Raw genomic sequence first — 20,249 nt, forward strand, 5'->3', positions numbered from 1 at the left:
GTTCTATCTCTATTCAATGTGTTAGTACATATATATAATTTACGTCCCCAGCATCATGGAAGGTTCTAGCACTTTTGTGTAAAATAAAAAATATAAAGAAGATTTTGGAAAGAATAATCCAGACTTTAAAAAGTGTAAACACCCTGTTTATGGACCCTTCTATGAAACAATTGTCTATAAATAGTTTAATGACATACATGATGTCTTAAAGCTAGGACAGGCTTTATCATTTAAGCATGAGTCATCAATATGAAAAGAAATAATTATGATAAAATTAAGCATAATGGGAAAATGGCATGTACAACTCACTCTCATGTAGCAAGAAGAAGCCGATGTACGGGGGTTGACCCAGAAGAGAAGTTATAACCTTGCGTCTATTACACATTTATTCACCGTTGTATATATCACTTGTGCGTTAATTCATTTTTAGTATCTAGTGGAAATAATATTTTCTAGGGTTGTTTCATTTCAAATACAAAAGTATGCAGAAACCCAATTTTGTCACCCGATAAACTTTTTTTCATACCTTACCGAATAACACTAATAAAACGCACCAAAAGAATTAACGACATGAAGCGGCTTTTTTATTTCTGCTGTTTGTCGACGCAATTGCAGTTTCAGTTATGCTATGTAGTTCTAACACATATTGCGCTAAGTGACATTTTTTTTCTGACGGGAATATTGTTTGTGAAAACTATGTACGCAGTAAAACACGTCTGCTGAAAATAGTTTGACAAAATCTAAGTACACTTACAGTGAAGTTTGGCGGGTAGAGAAAATAGTTTTGCTAAATAAGAAACTATATCTGCCCTCCTCGATTGGATTAATATCGTAACACAGTCGTAGGCGTATAAAAGTTCTATACAAGCTTGTCCATACTTCTCTAAACAAATCAGTGCTCTGCCCGCTATCCAATGAGACTGTAGATGATAAAGATATATTATACTGTATCTAATGCTTGTAAGTAAAATTGTACAAAAAAGCATTTCAATGAAAACTTCTAAATTCCAAAGTCATTAGTTTCATTGACACATTTTAATGTTATGATAGAATTTCAGTGATTGTGAAAATATAGGTTTGTTCGTCAGATATGGATTCAACGCCAACTTAACCTGTGTTGATGGAGTTTGTACCAGTACTGACTTTTCCCCTGCAAGCAGCCGACGATTTCCTTACTTGAATCGTAGGATAAATATAAATTATTTCAGGTGTGGTGTACTGTAAAATTGTCATGGAGAGTGTATGCCTAAGCTGGAGATAGAAAACGGACTCTCAATCCATAGTACAATTCATGCTGTACCTACTGGCTTGAGCAAATGGACGTCACTAATTTGTGGTCTGCATTAAAAATATGAAATACCACTTCCTCAAAATGCACTGAAATAATTTATACGATCACTTTTAAATAATATTTTTTAAACAGAGAGATTTCCATATATATAAACATCGCAATATAAATAAGAGGGTAATGATGACCCTAGGTCGCTCACTTAAACAGTTTAGATAGAGGGTCACGCAAGGAAAATATATGTAAAATTATTTTAAAATGGGTCAGTATTTTCTAACAAGAAGATTTTTGAAGTTTCAATTCATTAAATACGGTAGGGTGAGGTGTGAAAGAAGACGAGGTGGTGGTGTGATAACATAGAATACTAAGACACGTTATCAAGAAATAGTATGAAAAAATGTTTCGGGGTGTGTAATGTGAAAATGAAAGGGGTCGGGGTAATATGAGCAGTGAACTTTTATTCATTTTTTATTAGGGGAGATAAAATGTGGTGACTAATGTGAGTGGTGGGTAATTTAGGCAGGGGTACTGATAGACAATATCAAGAAAGACATGAAACTAGAAGGTTACGAATAATGTGAGATGGTATATGCGTTGGGGGTAATGTTGGTAGTCGTTTGAAAGAATTTGGTGAAGGGTCATCCAAGAAACATCGGTGTGAAATTATTTTGAATTCGGGCCATCAGTTTCAGAGAAAAGATTTTCAGAAGTTCTATATAGCAGTATAGCGAAACAGAATGATTTGAAGGAATTTGGTAGACGGCTAAAAACATCTCTGTAAAATTGTTCTAAAGTCGGCCCAGCGATTTCTGAGGTGAAGAGGTTTTAATCGTTTAATTTCGAATTCCATGGCGACCAGAACTCTACAAAGATGACATATTTAAAGAAATCTAAGTAGTGGAAATTCGAAAGTACATTAATGTGAAGTTTTAGTTGAAATTGGCTCAATGGTTTAGAAAGAATTGTTTTTTAAAAACATCGTTGATGACGGACAGACAACGGAGATCCAACAATCCTAAAGGCTCACCATGAGCACTTCATGCTCAGTTGAGCTAAAAATATTGAAACATAAATCGACATATATAATATACATATTCATAAATCAGTATCACTTCAATTAATTTCTTTTAACTGAAACACGAAATATATACAATTCCTCATGCACATTTATTTGTTTATGCACAACGGGAAACGATAATCATAATGACGCGATACATAGATGCTGACAACTACAGTTACATTATACGTACTTCTTGATTTTCAAAGGCATTCATACTTTCGTTAGCATCATTTAGCGCCCTTTGGTACTCTTTCTGCTGTAAATAGCTTTTGGCCCTATTTTGAAGTATAATTCCATACAGATAGCTATTTCTCTCAGCTTCTTGTCGGTAAAAGTCAATAACCTTGCTGAACAGTAAAATTGCTCCACAATAATCACCGTGTTTAGTCTTTGAAACTCCTCTGTCATTTAATTTATCCATTTTTATTTCCCCTGAAATATTCGAAAATTAAAACACATATGTCCTCAAAATAGCATGGTATATTATTATGACATGGCTGATATATACGTCCTGGGCATTGTATATCGCATCACACAATTGTGTCAAGTCTTCTTTTCATAATCCGTGTTATAAATTTTTGTGACTGTTTCTGTATACTTGAGTTCTACGAAGACCTGTGCTAGATGGCATGAGAGGTGTTGATTATTTCATTCCGGGTCATGAAGGGACTCAATCAAACCGTATGTGCTAACATTTTGCTAAGTTGCGTTCCATGTATCAAGTGGCTCTTCTAGATTTGATTTAAAAAATCAAGGAAGTAAACAGATTAGGACAAAAGTCCTCAGTTTTATCATAAATTTTCCCCCTAAGTATCGACTTTTAAAACATATTTATTTCATTGGATGTAGATTTTACCATTTAAAAAATGTGAAATTACTCCATCGTCCATCTATTTTTGAAATATTTCTTATTTTGTTCGGCTCATATTCTAAAAATAGCCGAAAAGTTAAAATAAATGTACTTGAGATTATTTTCGTGAAACACCGTACTGCTAATTCTAACTTTGTCCTAAAACGTCTCTTCCTAAACCGTGCCACAGACACAAAATGTAGGCTTTCGGACGTCTTATCTCACTGTACGAGCTTGACTTTTGACCTAATTGTATAAACCTTGTGTTAATTGTCTTTTCATATTGAACACTAATTTGAAAAAAAAAATGAAATGATGCAAAAAAGCGAACATAAAATCGTCTATATAGACCACATATTGCGACCTTGACCCTGAACTAATATACCAAACAATTATGCTTCACTATTGTTTCACTGGGGGATATTATAGGATTAAATTATTTTTTGTATTCATACATCTGTTAACACTGCCGAATAACTCGCACTTTGAATAAAGCCCATAAAGAAAGGAAAGTGTGCGATTGTGGCATCGTGAAATGTCGCATCACGCTAAATGTCGCAAATATCGTTAAAAGTCGCAAAATCATCAGCCGCTATATGTTGCACTTTTAACGCTAAATGTCGCAAAAATTTGTCCATCTTTATACATGTATGTCGCATCATCAATGGTAAATGTCGCACTGCCTGTTCAAAACTAAGACATATATTGACAATAAATTGTGTATTCTTTCCAAATTTTATTTTATGTAATAAACTTGAATCTTCAACAGCAAAATTATATTAGTGATGGCCTTAAACCCGACGGAAGTCTTGTGTACTGTTTCGAGGGCTGCAGGCGTGACATGTTAATGTTATACAAATACTCATCTTGATACTAATTGCTGGTACATATAGAAACAAGAGGGCTGTGATGGCTCTAGATCCTTCACATGTGTTCTGTGGAGCTTGCTTAAACAGTTATGACAGAGGGTATACTCTAGAATCATCGTGATCCTTTTGTTTTAAGAAAATAATCTTATCTCAATCACACGACATCTGTTCTAGGGCACTCGACATCTTATCATGAGTGCACGATATCTTATTTTGATAGAAAAGCTACAAATCCAATATTTTCATCGTTTAATACCATTCGAAAGTCAGTTGAAAACTATTCAAGTTAATATGACGAAAGCGTAACACAAAACACTATAAATTCTACATATGTGATATGTTTTAAATTTGAATCATATCTTTATCCAAGAAAATTTCCCAAGAAAGCAAAGAAAATGGGATAGAAAGTAACATAAGCAGTAACTGGATACCATCACTCAGTAAACCATACATTTTGATTCAAATATCGGTATTTGGTAAAATGAATTCCAGCATTTGTTACAAAATTCTATTGTCCTCCGTCGTATCGTGTGCCGAGGGTCGTGTCGCATTTTTGTGCTTCGTCTCTGTGTGTCTTTGTGTGAACCGTCGACTCTTCTAAATCGATGCACGACAGTTGATTAAAGGCGCTACATAAAGTGACAATGCGTGACACGACGCTCTGCAAAGAAACGACCGCCGCCATGACACGCGAGATAACTATCAGGACTCCGTTGGATTCTGTAGTTTAGACCTAAATATTTTTTGTATTAAAGCAGCATGCCTCCAGATCGTTCGACAACAAAAAATATTTTTTTTTAGATATCTTGAAATAAATGCTATGTTTCTTAAGAAGGCTTTAAAACTTAATTACTGACAAACTTTATGTTACGGAAACACTTGAGAGTTTGCTGTTTTTACTACTTTTTTACGATGAAAATTGAAAAGCGTTTGTCACGCTTTTACTCCAGGTAAACTGTTCGATTATAAATATCTATATTTTGGAGTCATTATTCACTACTTCAGCTTAAGCGCTATTGGTTACGACGACGGGAAAATGTCTTTATTGCCGCGGCGGTCCGGGGTTCGATTCCCGACGCGGTCATCTTTTTTTCTTGATTTGGAAATTTAAAAATATGTTAGGAACAAAAATTGATATTCTTATGTTCATAATATGATCAAATTTCAATTCGAAAAAAAAAGATTATTTTTAGCCAAATATGGAGGCATGCTGCTTTAAGGCTGAAACCTTTGAGGGCACCGACCTTCAGATTTTGGCTAAAAGTCATCTTTCATTCAAACTGAAGTTTGGTCATACAATGATGTTTGTTTCTAAACTATTTTAAATTAACCAAATCAAGAAAAAAATGACCGTGTCGGAAATCGAACCCGGACCGCCGCGGCAAAAAAGAAGTTTTCCGCTGTCGATACTAATACCACTATTGAGGATAATGTTCAATGTGCATGAAATATAGATATTTATAATTGAGTAATTTACCTCGAGTAAAGCGTTTTAAACGCTTTTCGATTTTCATAATAAAAAATAGTAAAAACAACTAATTATAATATGTTTCCATAACATATAGTCTGTCAGAAATCAAGTTTCAAGGCATTCTTACGAAATACAGCAATTATTTCTATAACCTAAACAAAAATCTCCTTTTTATGTTTTCGAACGATCTGGAGGCCAGTGCCTTTACATATCAAATCGATAACGTGTGTATGGCGCTGCACCATTGAAAAACAAATATGCAGTTCATAAAAGTATTTCTAGGCCAGTCCCGTGGTCCTCACAATGCATGCTCACGAATGCACGCACACACTCACCTAATCTTATCTCAGGTTCAAAATAAATGAAAGTAATATCTCAGTTATAAACCTTAGCTTAGCTATTTCTTCTTCTTTTGCCGTGCGACGTTTAGCGTTGGTGTTGCGACATATAACGGTAGACAGATTCTTGCGACATTTAGCGTAAACATGCGATACATAGCGGCAGGTGATTTTGCGACATTTAGCGTTGATTGCGACATAACTCGTCAACCTCTAACGGTGGTGCGACATTTAATGATGCCAAATCTAGGGTTTATACTAGTCCCACTATGTGCCTCGAACTACGGGGGTCCTACATAGGTCTATTTAGTTCTACCCCTGTGTTTGTAAAGGTAACCAGTATGTAACTGACCTAACGAACGTCCGAGGCAGGACTATGTTTACACATGCATATACCCCAGAAAAGGTAATTTGATCCTCAAAATTCAAAGCTAACATTTTTCGCATCGATCTGTCATTTTGTTGATGTTGTTATACACAGTGAAAGCTATTCTTTAAAACAACCCTTTAATCGTAATTTTAAGTCGAAACAATAATCATCACATAAGAAGTGTTCTAACTAAAAACTACGTACATATGTTTTCTTCAAAAAGAAAAGTTTAAATGAATGTGTATGAAGTTCTATGAGTTTTGTTTATGTATTAGTTTCGATAGAAATTCAATATTCTCAATTTTGACACCCCGAAGTTTATACAGAAAATAAGGTTAAAAAAAGGGTACAAGATATTACTTCTGCAACCAAGATGCAGTATGTCAAAAGCGCTCGATGATATTTGAGGACTTTTCTTGTGTTAACTTCCATTAATACTTTTCACTCCGTATCAAAAATATTTATGTAAGATTTTGTTTAGCCTCGGAAGTTTAAATTACTTATCTGTTATTATTGGTAATTGACACTGTAAATTATTAGTGTGGCCTTTGAAATAACCACTCTGGGACATACAAGCTACTTACGCAAATCGTTTGGAAGAAATACATTGCATACACTCATCGGGTACGTGATATCAAGGAGGTCAAACGGGAGTTTACCATTCACGTCTGTCATCATAATGCCTCTGAATGTTAAATATGAAATTGTGTATAACCACACTGGATAACCGGCTACCCTGACGCCCGCTGGAAATGTAACCCAGCTGTAAGTCGATTGGTCAAGTTTTTCATTTATTTCTATTAAAACGAAGCCAATTCTTGCAAATCAACTTGACAGTTTTGTCAAGGAATGACCATGGCTTACATTTACAATTTCTGGGCCAAATGCGATCGTTACGTTTTGAGATATTCGCTAATAATTTCTTCAGTTTGAAAAAATCGAGCAAAAATCCAAAGTTTTGCGCAAATTGTTTTGTTTATGAACAACCTGTGAAAACTTTTATCATCTGGTTTAACAGATGTGTCCTTTCGGAACACCTGTGTAAAGTTTCCGGGTTCTACGATATTCCTGAAAAAAAAAACATATTAGCCGTTAAATAGGCATGGTCCAAAAAACAAAGGACTGTCGAAAACGGACGCTAGTGCTGTCGCTGAACTCGGATGTTAACATTGATAGACTATCCATTAACTCCGTGAATACTTTTGTATGTAAAAAGTATTACTGGCAGTGATTTGACGGAAACGTAATTATCTTTAAAAAAGGTACTTTCATTTCAAGAGGCTTTAGGACTATATTCCTTCACCCTCTGGCTGAATTTTAACCTAGTTCACGCGTTCTTGCTATTTTTCCGCCATGCGAAAGCCAACCATATATTTTTTGCAGTTACACCGAAGCAATAGACATATAGTACATATTGCCATTTTGCCAGCTTTTGATGGTGGAAGAAAGCCACTACAGATGCATCCGGACTACTACAGATAGTAATTTCACCTCGGGTTTGGCAAGTGCAAATGATTGATTCTGGTCGTCAGTCCTTTGAATTTCGTTTGAAGAATTCAGTATCTTTAATGAATTTCAAATGCCCATTCTTGTTTTGAAAAGTGTTCTAAGTGCGGTGCTTGACAGGTATATTCTTATTTGCTCATACATAATTATTTAATTGCTCCTAATGTAAATCTGCCATTTTGTTTATTCATAAATACCTTTTCAACAAATACCAGTGTATTCATGGTCTAAAAGTGCAAGTTGTTGATGTATAGAGGCAAACGACTGAAAACGTTTGAAATTGTTTCAAATCTAAATAAGCAGAACTTTGCAAAATCTCACATGACTGTTAATCAGTTATTTCTTAACGTGGCAGCTACATGTAGCTTTAATCAACATATAACAAGGTAGATCGCAACTCGTCTTTGCTTGTTTACGATCTTACAAAGTCAGCTATCAAATAAAATCGCATGAAAATATAAGTTCTGCTATACGACACAATATATTTAAAGTTTTGTCTATGCGTGTAGGAATTGCCAGTCTGACATAAAATACTTATTTATAGCTCTGTGTTAAAGATTTTTTTTGTTATACTGACATTGAAGGTGGTCATTAATGAATGGGCCTCACTAATACTTGTATCATCGGTAACACATGTTTTGAAGTTTAAAAATCAATACTTAAAAATCAGTCCATGCATGCAGAATCAGAGCTCGGACAAGACACTGCGCGCGGACGAACGAAAGTAACAAAGCAACTTTTAGACCCTAAACCAAAAGGACAATGATAATGAAATCAACCAAAATTACTCGACATGGCAATAAGGACCATACATAAGTTTATACAAACTGTTCACTGACTGCAAGTATATTCTACACAAATGAAAGACGAAAGAAATCGCAAAAACACAGACAGACTAAACAGATACAAACTATACATAAAGAAGAGACACTACGGGGCATATAACATGTCTACAAGACAGTTTTTGTTTTTTACTTTTATACAGCTGTATTCTCGATAGCCGACAGCTGACTTCAACGACTGCCTATTTCAAATACAGCGTCCGTTTTCGACAGTCTTTTTTTTTCTCTTTCTCGACCATGCCTATTTAACGGCTAATATACTTTTTCAGGAATAACGTAGAACCCGGAAACTTCACACAGGTGTTCCGAAAGGACACATCTGTTAAATCAGATGATAAAACTTTTCGCAAGTTGTTCATAAACAAAACAATTTGCGCAAAAAATCGTATTTTTGCTCGATTTTTCATACTGAAGAAATTGTTAGCGAATATCACAAAACATAACGATCGTATTTGGCCCAGAAATTGTAAATGTAAGCCATTGTCATTCCTTGACAAAACTGTCAAGTTGATTTGCAAGAATTGGCTTCATTTTAATAGAAATAAATGAAAAACTTTACCTACCGATTCACAGCTGGGTTACATTTCCAGCTGGGTTACATTTCCAGCGGGCGTCAGGATAGCCCGTTATCCAGTGTGATAACCGTATTTGACGAAGGACGAATTACGGCAGTATTTGTGTTTTTCTAGTAATTTTGATGACCATTATTTAAACACCTTAAATAAATCTTACATACATAGTTTCCTATTATAATTAAAACTGTTACATTCTTATTCTTTGTCGAGACTCAAATTGGCACAATTACTATCCTTAAATGCAAATATACATGATACATATATCGTATAGAATATATATAGCCATTCTGGCCCAACAACAGTTGAAAGTTTGAAGCAGGTCCCTTTGGATATGTACAATGTTTGACAGTAAAATCTCAGTTTTAGTTTTGATAATTAACACATACACATGCTAAATTGCATGTCTTTGGGGTATAAAGGGTTGAAAATCTGCTGATTTGTCGTGTCTACGTATCCTCACCTGTCGGGACGAAGAGACGAGGACACTTAAAGCGAAATAATGAATGTTTACGGGTGAACACACAAAATATTCAAAAATGTCGTAACGGCACTTTGACGTGACTTCCTGTCTTCGCCCCGAACTTACGAGGACACGAAGACAGACTAATCGGGTTTTTTGTCTTTTCGTGCCTTCGCTTTATTTGTGTTTAACGCCGTTTCTTAACAGTAGTTCAGTTATGTAATGGCAGGCAGTTAACCGAACCAGTGTTCCTGGATTCTGAACTGGTGCAAACTTGTTCTCCGCAATTAACTGCCAGCTTTCCAACATGAATCAGAGGTGGAGGACGAATGATTTCAGACACAGCGCTTTTATCAAACCGTCAGGGAGGACATACGGCCCACCAGAGGATCTGTGCTCTCACTATTGAGCTAAGCGGGCGGTACTACGAGCACATGAAGACACGACAAACCGGCAGATTGTCGTCAATTCGTATCCTGTGCCTTCGCCCCTAGCACATGAACACAAGTCAAAGCATTAGTTTATTGCCTAAAATGGCAAAAACATATGTCGTTTTCAAACAGTACATTAACAAAGATGCTACTAGACATTTGAGATATCCTTGGGCTACAACTACTTGAAGCGATCATTAATCTGAAATATCTACATTACTATTTTAATGTTTATTTTTATTTTCTTTTAACTTATTACAGTAATGCTTAAAAGCAACGTTATCAAGTATATTGTTTACTTGACATTTTTTTCGGATGTTCTTAATTCGTAGGTAATTCAACTTGGCAGTTCGACATTTGCGATTTACATGATCTTCAAAGTTCAAGGTTTCATCAAGAAGTGCACCAAGAAATCTTATTGTGCTTTCACATTTGATATCATCACTAGCAATGTTAATCGAATTTGTAAAACATTTGTTTAATTGAGTTCTGCTACCAAATATAATAAATACAGTTTTTGAGGTGTTCATTTCAACTTGTTTCTATTCATTCAATCATTGATTGTACCTCCGCTCGAGGGCTCCTGCCGCTTGTGATTCTACGTAAGTAGATGTGGGACGAAATCTGGTCATCAGCAAAACTGTAGCCTGATATGGATTTGGGAATGACATTAGAAAAAAATTCCAGCATAGTTTAGATGCAGCCATGGAGCAAGGCAACTGCCTTGGGGCTCACGGCATTCAAGCTGGCGGTGTTATAAATGTGCAGTGTTGATATTAACCTTACAAGTACTAGGCCTTACCTAGGAGTCTACCCATTGAAGAGCAGTTTCACAGACACCATTCGGTGCTTTTAGAACAACTAGCAGAATGTAATAGTCGGCAGAGTCAAATGCCACACTTAAGTGAATTGCAATAAGGGCAGTGACTTCCTGTTTCTCCATACCATTTAGAACACCAATAAACAACCGAAACAGCGCAGATTCATAGGAGTTATATTTCCTACATGCAGACTGGTTATTAGGCAAAAGACTGTTTCGGTTTACATATTTGTTTAATCTGTAAAGAACAGCTTTCTTAATAAGTTTTGACAGCAATGATAAGTTACTTAAAGGACGATACTAGTAGTTGCAAAGCTCTAGTTCAAGACCTGCTTTTTAAGCAAAGGTCTAACAACAGCTTGCTTGTATTTCACAGGAAAACACCTTGTTCCCATGAGAGATTTACCAATTTAGTGATACTAGGGAGAATTTCGTCTACATATGATTTCAGAATACATGTTGGCAAAACATCTAGCTCTGAAGACGTAGCATTCAATCCACTGATGAGTTTTTTTTTACTTCATCTTGAGCCAATTCAGTAAATCTGTCTAAATCTTGTACGTCCCTAACTTGAGGTTCTAAGAATTTGGTATTCACTTTGGGGCTGCTGTATTTTTTGAGATTTTTGCCATGAAAAGGTCAGCAATTTTTTTAGCCAATGAATTATTAGACTCTCCTTGAGGCAGACTGTTTTCAGATTTAGTACTACCAGTTAGTTCAGATACTAACCCTTACCCTGCTAAATTTCTAAAATGAACGTGTCCATCTTTTAAATTGGACAGTACCATTTACCGTTAAAAGATGTGCTTACCAAAACTTGACTAAATGTCGGATGTGCAGGCTGAACTTGATCTACATCAGTCGCAAAGGCAGAATCAGTCGTGTCCAGCATGATATATGTTAATCAATACAGTTTACTTGTTTGTTTTGGGTTTAACGCCGTTTTTCAACAGTATTTCAGTCATGTAACGGCGGGCAGTTAACCTAAGCTGTGTTCCTGGATTCTGCACCAGTACAAACCTGTTCTCCGCAGGTACCAGCCAACTTCCCCACATGAATTATCAGAGGTGGAGGACGAATGATTTCAGACACAATGTCTTTTATCAAATCGTCACGGAGAACAAACACCCCGCCCGAGGATCGAACTCGCGACCCCGCCATCCATAGACCGACGCTCTCCCTACTGAGTTAAGCAGGCGGATCAAAAATCAATACAGAGTCTTGGAATCACCTTAAGCGTTCTCTATCTTTTCACTGAGTGTGTTTCTCTTTTGACGTTTGATTTCAAAATTGTATTCGTTTCTTACTGCTTTAAACGACTCAAACTGATCTGTTTTACCATTACGCCTCCATGTACGCTTGTTGTTATAGATGTTGCAAATTTTCATGAAGCCATGTTTTGGGTGTTCTTCTCTTTAAGAGGAGCGTGCTTATTCGGGACATCTACTATGTCCGATTCAAACTCATTCACAAACTTGTTGAAACTATGCGAAGCTACGTTTATTGCACTTAGGGAATCATCATCATTATCATCTTCAGTAATCAAATGTGATTTTAGACCAAAGTATTCTCCAGTTATTTGGTGAAAAAGTTCTACTATTCTGAGTCAATGTGATTTTGACCTTTGACCTACCAACCTTTTATCAACTTTTATGATCCTAGACCCAAGCGTTCCTGAGTTATCATCTGGAAACCGTTTAACTGTTCCGGGTCACTGTGACCTTGACCTTTGAGCAACTGACCTCAAAATCAATAGGGGTCATCTGCTGGTCATGACCAACCGCCCTATCAACTTTTATAATCCTAGGCCCAAGCATTCTTGAGTTATCATCCGGAAACCTACTGGTCTACGGACTGACCGACATACTGACCGACCGACCTACCGAAGACTGACATCTGCAAAACAATATACCCTACCTACTTCGAAGGGGACATAAATATCATATTCAAAACTTCGAACAATACTGTGAGTTGCACTTGGCATATTTATCGTATTTCTACAAGACACAAATCATCATAGACGACGGTTAAACCAAATGCGTGTGTATGTGTCACGTATCGACATAACATTTGCTTTGAGTTAAAACTATTACTGAGATTCTACTATCATTTTATATATTCACAGGGACCGGTATCAAACTCTTTTTTTGGATTAAAATGGCATATTAGATGATCTATATTCTATACAACAGAAAAGACTTTTATCTAAAATTTACATCTACATCAAAAGCCAACAGCCTTACATGTACAACTCTTTTCCTAATCATATAGGTGTACAACGTTCTATAGGTAGAAGTAGCTCTAATTAGAATCTATCTCTCAAACAAAACAGCTGGATAGTGTATCAAGTCAACAAAACTACTAAATATCCAGTCAACGAAAGTACTAGGTAAACTGCAAATCTGGTAAATGAGATTCCTTTTCCTTGCGGCGAGTTGGTAAAATATACATTTGTCCGAGCACGCATTAGAGAAAGATCTTGTGTTAAATAGGGTGCACGTAGATGACGTCACATAATACATGCACCATTATAACGTCATCAAAATAATGCCAGTAAATACCCAAATCTATTTGTAACCGCTCTCTAGGCAAGGAAAATGTCTGCCTGTGTAAGACAGCTGTTTTCCCAAAGCTTGGATAAGAAACTTCGCTAACGCTCTCATTTCACACTGTCCCTCGGATAGGGAAAATCCGGTCTTACACAGCCAGGCATATAAGATCCTTATGTCTTGTGTCAAGATTGACCGTAGGACTGAACAAAATACAAAACAATGGACATACGTGAAAAGGACTACTGGTGTTTAATGAAAACATTGCAATCGAATTTGATATGAAAAGTTTCAAACGTAAACCTACCTATAACCTTTCTCAAGTATTGATTTAGTCACTTTCACAAGGAAATCTACTGGAACAGGCGGAGAATGTTTTGCAAGTAGATGAAATACTGATTCACCCCCACTGCTTACATCACACCAACTTGGACTCTGGTGAGGAAATACTTCCAGGAGAGAAGTCCTTTCTGTAACAATAAATAAATGACAGATAATCCTTTTTGTTTCGAGTATGTTTCCTTTCAATGTAAATAGACATTTGTGAATTATACTATGTACGATAGGTTAGCATGCGCATAACGGTGATGAGGCCGGGATAATTACGCCTCAACTATGCGGTGGGGGTTATAAATTTGGCTTCGTCTGTTTGTCCGACCATCAGACAAAATTTTGATACACATTTCACAAAAAGTATAAAACCATTATGCAACTGTATAGGAAAATTATTCAAAACAAAGAGTTGCGTTCCCTAGTTTTAGAATATTTGAGCAGAAAGTGAGTTATTGTAAAGTATTGGTACGGCCGCCATATCGGAAGAACACGAGAATCGAGGAAAGAAATTGCGTGTCATTTCGAAAACAAATACCGGATTTATTTTAATTTATGGCAAAGGTAAAGTGCTATTTTAAGTGTTCATTTTGCTGGAGCGTGAAAACTGGAATGTGTCCTTGTTCCTATGGACAAGGGCATAGTGAATGCGAATAATGTTTTCATGGTATATTTGTTCACCTGCCTGTCAATATAGTGTTGTGATTCATTAATTCAATGACAGTGTTTTCTGGGCTATACATGCATATGTCCAAAAATCTTCAAATGTAGTGCAAGAAGACTTGCAGAACCGATCCATTTACTATGTTATAAGCTACAACTACTAGTATGTTCAAACCATACTAACTAATATTATTTTTGTCTCTGTTATTTCACGGTGCAGAACGAGGCGAAAGCTAAAAGCTAAGGAAACATTGGCTTAAATATGAATTTGATTTGTACGCTTAAAACAACTCATACTGTCGGAATGAATGACAATGCTTGAGGCAACCTATGTGGAAATTATTATTTGGTGACAATCTATAACGCGGTTCCTGAGAATATTTCTATTGTTAGCTTAGGCCTAAGTGAAACATTTGATCAAATTTGAGGACAGTTTGTACAATGATATTTTTATGAAATGTGATAAAGTAAGCCATGAGAAGACATTGTTGGCTACATGTGTGCAGTGAGACAGAAGAAAAACTGAAATAATGTAAAGACCTACTTCTTTAATTTGCCTACAGTTTGGCATATTACTTGCTAAGCATGCCTATGAGTTACAAATCTTAGATATTTATAACAAGTACTGTTTTCTGGGAGTTAAGCGTTTAGTGTAATATACTGTTAAAGCTTGATAACCCAGTGTTATTGATTGACAGACCTACAGATTACAAGACTGCCTCTTGACTTACTTTAATGAACATCCATAGGCAAAATATGGCGGAGATCCATAACGTGGTTCATGAGAAGTCGCTAAAAGTCGTTGTCTGTTTCAGCTCTTTTGGCCCTCGGAACCATTTGAACAAATTTTAAGAAAGGCACATCCAAGGACATTACAGACCAATTTTGATAATTTAAAAGATCCGTCCAGTGGTTCATGAGAAGAACTGTTCAAAAGTTATTTTCATTTTTTAAGCTCTGGTGGTCCTTAAATGGGGTCAAGTAGAACCGTTTGAACAAACTTGAGTAATGGGAATCACAGGGGAATTACAAAAGCTCCCTTGGACATTAAAATGCCCAGGACTGGCCAGGAGAGCTAAATAAATCCTTCACCCTTCTTTGGTATTATCCTCTCAAGTCAAGTTAAAATGGCATAATCTCAGTAAAGTTCTTCCAGCCAAACTTGCAGAAAGATTATGTTTTTAATATAAGATCAGTATAATTTTTAATATAAGAATGTCCTTACATTGTGATTGTCTAATGTTTAAATAATTCATCAAAACTAAAACCTTTGTCAACATGTTACAAACTCCGGCACAGTGTTATTTCTCGTTGCCGGCACAGTAGACACTGCCAACACATATTTTCAGTTGAGTTTTGATTTTTGTTTTTAAAATTTTACATCTCAATAATTAAATATTACATATTTTGATTGTAAGAGTTAAAAACTAGAATATAATACAAAAATAATAAAATCATTTCTTTTCTTAGCTTTGTGACGCGTATTGATTAGAATTTAAACAATGGCATTTACTATGTACCGTATATTGTATGCTTACTATATGTACTGTATAGTGTACTCACACAATTTGTGTATGAAAGTGTAGTTTTGAATAACAGCTGGTTCAATAAAAAATAGAGACATAATATAATTTATACTAATCAGAAGTTAAATGTGCGTAAAGCTTATACACAAAAAATAATAACCGAGTTTACGTTGTATGTGAAACATTATAACATGAATAGTCTATTGTCGTATATTAACAGTGAAATCTACAACGAAATCAAAATCATACATAAAAGGTAACCTGTTTGTAAGACAAATCGTGTGACAGCGTGTAAAGGACAGTCTCTGCCGTCTACTGTCAGGTTTCTCAATGTCTGTTCGCCCCCATGTGAGTAAACTACGAATAGGGTAGCATTCAACCAATGAGCTATACATTTTCCATTATGCTGTTCCAAGTATTTGAATACTGTTCTGGTTTCTACAGCAGCTGTAGGACTCTTACCAGCCACTCCAGTACAGAACTGGTCTATACTTTCAGCTTAAAACAATTTAAATCAAGACATATAACGGGGTTTACAGTTATAAACACCAAATGAATCAAAACAATTAACATACATGAAAATTTACATTAACACGTTTACGTACAGCTTATAGTTTGTTTTTTTTTTTAGAATTTTCATTGTTATGATCTTAGAAGATAAAAGAGTATTAGTGTCAATCTGACAGAACCAACCTCGGGTGAATATACTTTTCTCCGACTCTCCGGATATACTTAAGTTCAGAAAGACAATAGCCTAATATTCTTTTTATCCTGCCTTCAAGTTCATTAAAACTTTATCTTGCGTTTTGATACGTGCCTGTATGAACGTACTAGCATTGTTGTTGTTGTTATCATTTATTATTATCACAGTGCATGAATCCATGCGTCGTTTTATTTCAGTCTATACTATGCGAATTAATCCATAAAAATATAAATTTTCGTCATTTAATTTAATTTTGATCAAGAATGTTAAGATTCTTGATATAAATCTTACATGAAAACGTTATAAATATGTGACCGTCTGTATTACACACCCATGCAATACTGTTGTCAGCACGGATTTTGAAGGATACTACATATTGTTTGTGCATTTTAAAAGTTATTTGGTGTAGATTTTATTAACTTTGTGTGAGATTATCGTTAGCTTAGTCAATGGCTATTTAAATTTACATTATAAATATGCATACAGATTAATAAAATGAAACATTTCATACCTATATTTATTTCGCCAAATTTAAGTACGTCCAAACTGGAGCCCAATATCAAGTACGCTATGGACTTCCATTCTGCTCTTTGACTGAGTCGCGTCAGAACATCCGGCCAAACAGATGTATTAAACTGGTGCAACTTTTCATAACAGCTTTGTAAATCGACATCTAGACAAATGATGATAATTTATTTTTAGTTATCATAGTCCTTCTAGCAATAAGTTACATTATCATTTGATTTGCATTATTTTGACATATGATTAAAAGCCAGGCCTTCTTCTGCCACCAAAAAGCTGGAAAGTCGCCATATGACTTAAAATGGTGTTGATGTGACTAAAACCAAACAAACAAACTCACAATGTGAACAATCAAAATACGACTTGTCACAATCTTATTTGGAGTTAGTGTATATATTGTGGCGACTGTGAAGACCTCTTCTTCTAGTATAAACTAAATAGTTACTTCCTACATGTACGAGGGGTGTTCAATAAATACCCGGAAAAGTGCTCATATTTCTTTATTTCTAATCTCATTTTGCTAAAATTTGAAAATATGACGATATGAACACACTGAATTCAAATACCTAAATTACAGATTTCAGAACATGCACAATATTTATTTGTCGTCTCCTAGGCAACGCCATCACCTCAAAAGCGGCCCAAGGTCATTATCATGCTGTCATATCACACTCAATTAATCAATACTACTCGTGATTACCATTGATTCAATGTTTATCACCATTAAATGCATTTTACACCTTCCTAAGAATAAATAAATACTGTTCATATGATGTTCCTGTCGTATTGAAGAAATTGGATACTGATGAACTGATACCCTATCAAGGAGCTCTTTAATTTATTAAATGTGACTGAACGTTATTTTTCATGTCTGTAACACAAGTCGTCAGCAATACTCTCCTGACCACTTTTAAACGTCACGTCCCACTAATAAAAATTTGTTTTCTTCAGGGCATTGTCCCTTAAACCTTTTTCAGCATAGCATTTGTCTCTTTCCTTGATTTTCGATTCAAAACACAAAATGTTATCTCACATCTCCGTTCAACACTGATTTTCAAGCGACGACCAACTCAATATGCCTGCCAAATATTTTAATGATGTCACATTTATAATTTGACGTTATTGGCGTAACGCTTACTTTTCATATCAATATTCACCCAATTTAAGAAAAGGTAGCTTGAAAAATAGGTAAGTGGCAAGTAATGTTTTTGCGCATGTAAAATAGAAAAAGATACAAAATTGGGCCGGATGACGTCACGTGACGTTGCCATGGGGACTCGCATTTACTTATTTTTTATCCAAAGACAATCTAATTTTGACATATCAACTCAGTATTCCCTAGTTCACATTTTGTAGCATTTTCATTTATTTTTGATGATACATGAATAATTGAGAACACTTTTCCGGGTATTTATTGAACGCCCCTCGTATTATCGAACTGTGTAATATCTACATGAAGTCTTACCTGAAAGACTGTTTAATATTATTGCAGCTTCTGTAAGGAGTAACACCTTATCACCGTCGTTCCTTGACTTTAAACATCCACCAACAAACATAAGAAAAGCGTCCACTGCAGATTCTAAATCTAGAAGTGCCTTGCCAGACCAATAATACCCCTGTTAAACATAAGTCTGCGTTTTTTCATCAGTTCAAAGCTATAAATTCTCATTGCTAAGTTCATATACGATCGAACATAAAAACAATAAGTCATGTTTATGTTTATTTTGAATACAAGTTACATGAAGTATAGTTACGAAACACAAATGTTGCAAACGTCCGCGCATTTTCATCATCCAAATTTACTAGAACATCTATCTGCCTTTAAACAATCTTATTGTTAAAGATATTTATAAAAAAATTACGGTTAACTGTTTTAACCTATGTATTTTAAACGTACACTTACCTCAGAATATTCAGGGTCAGAGTTAGTTGCAGCGACAGCATTGGTAAGAGCAGTTTTAAAATCATTCATTTGATAAAGAACATTGGATTTATTGCTGTACAGTATAGCAGCTTCTTTGTACAGCTCTGGAGACTGCTGAGCAACGTCAAGTGCATTATCATACATTTGCAACGCTTTAGTGTATTCTTTGTTTTGTTCAGCCATGTTTCCTTCAGTCTTCAATGCTTCCAATCTTGTACGAAGCTGCTGTACTAGGAAATTGCAAAGTAAAACAATACTTTGTTTTTATTGTAAAACCTCCATTTAACTTCAGTGTTTATTACTAAGAGTTTATATATTGTTTTCAGTTGTTCGTTTTAAATAATACGTTAATGTATAGCGTACTGTTTTCACTGACAGACGTTATGTACGCCATATGACACATATAAAGCACTTGACATGATTGATGTTTCGTCAAGAAGTAAGAATAGTATGCTCTTCATAAGCAATCTATCTTTCGGTCTATACCAGAAGAAGGCTACCTCGACTCTGTCTTCACAAATACACTAACATACAAGGAAAACTAAAACCAAAGAGAAGTAAAATAAGTCTTGGGGTCAAAGGTGACACCTCTGATCTAAAGTAAGACAAATGTCAATTTGTAAATATGTTCACCACTAAGAAACGTCAGACTCCATAAAAACATCGTCTAAAGCCATACCAACCCTTTGATGAATATTACAACAAAAAGACTACTCAGACATGAAGCTTTCAAAAAGGCTTCAGCATCTGGCAGCTCTAAGAACACCAAACTATACATGCAGCTAAAATCTTCTTGCAACAAAACCATTTTCCAAGCATACAATTACTATGTGCATAACATAAGCAAAGAGGTGAAACACATGACCCTATGCAAGATTAAGTGATTATTATACACGACTATTATTTTCATAAAAACATTTGAAGTTTACATTACGCTCTTAAATTTCAATAGACTGATCAAAATGGGATGATGAAGGAAAGTGTCAGTCAGTAGATATTTTTGAATTGTTGCAAATCTAACCAACCTTGAAATGTATGGGAACAAAAAAAATGTTCAGTCTTTAAATCCGGTAAATCAGTTTGCTGTTTCTTCGTTTATTATTTGTCATTACACCAACATCAACACTCTGTGCTTACGTGTATGGCTGGTAA

The 20,249-nt window shown here is 35.4% G+C and overlaps 1 protein-coding gene across 1 annotated transcript; it reads right to left on the reverse strand.

Annotated features, from left to right (window-relative positions):
- Positions 1-713: 713 nt before the first annotated feature.
- On the reverse strand, positions 714-19,317 carry LOC128548444 (uncharacterized). Its single transcript, XM_053523264.1, has 8 exons — positions 19,077-19,317; positions 18,639-18,789; positions 17,163-17,324; positions 16,210-16,446; positions 13,737-13,899; positions 6,831-6,931; positions 2,539-2,780; positions 714-920 (listed from the first exon to the last, which is right to left on the reverse strand). The coding sequence occupies exons 1-8, from the start codon at positions 19,278-19,280 to the stop codon at positions 741-743; spliced, it is 1,440 nt and encodes a 479-aa protein (XP_053379239.1). The 5' UTR covers positions 19,281-19,317; the 3' UTR covers positions 714-740.
- Positions 19,318-20,249: the final 932 nt, after the last annotated feature.

The sequence above is a fragment of the Mercenaria mercenaria genome, chromosome 2, assembly GCF_021730395.1.
Source record: "Mercenaria mercenaria strain notata chromosome 2, MADL_Memer_1, whole genome shotgun sequence".
In the NCBI taxonomy this organism is placed as follows: Eukaryota; Metazoa; Mollusca; class Bivalvia; order Venerida; family Veneridae; genus Mercenaria; species Mercenaria mercenaria.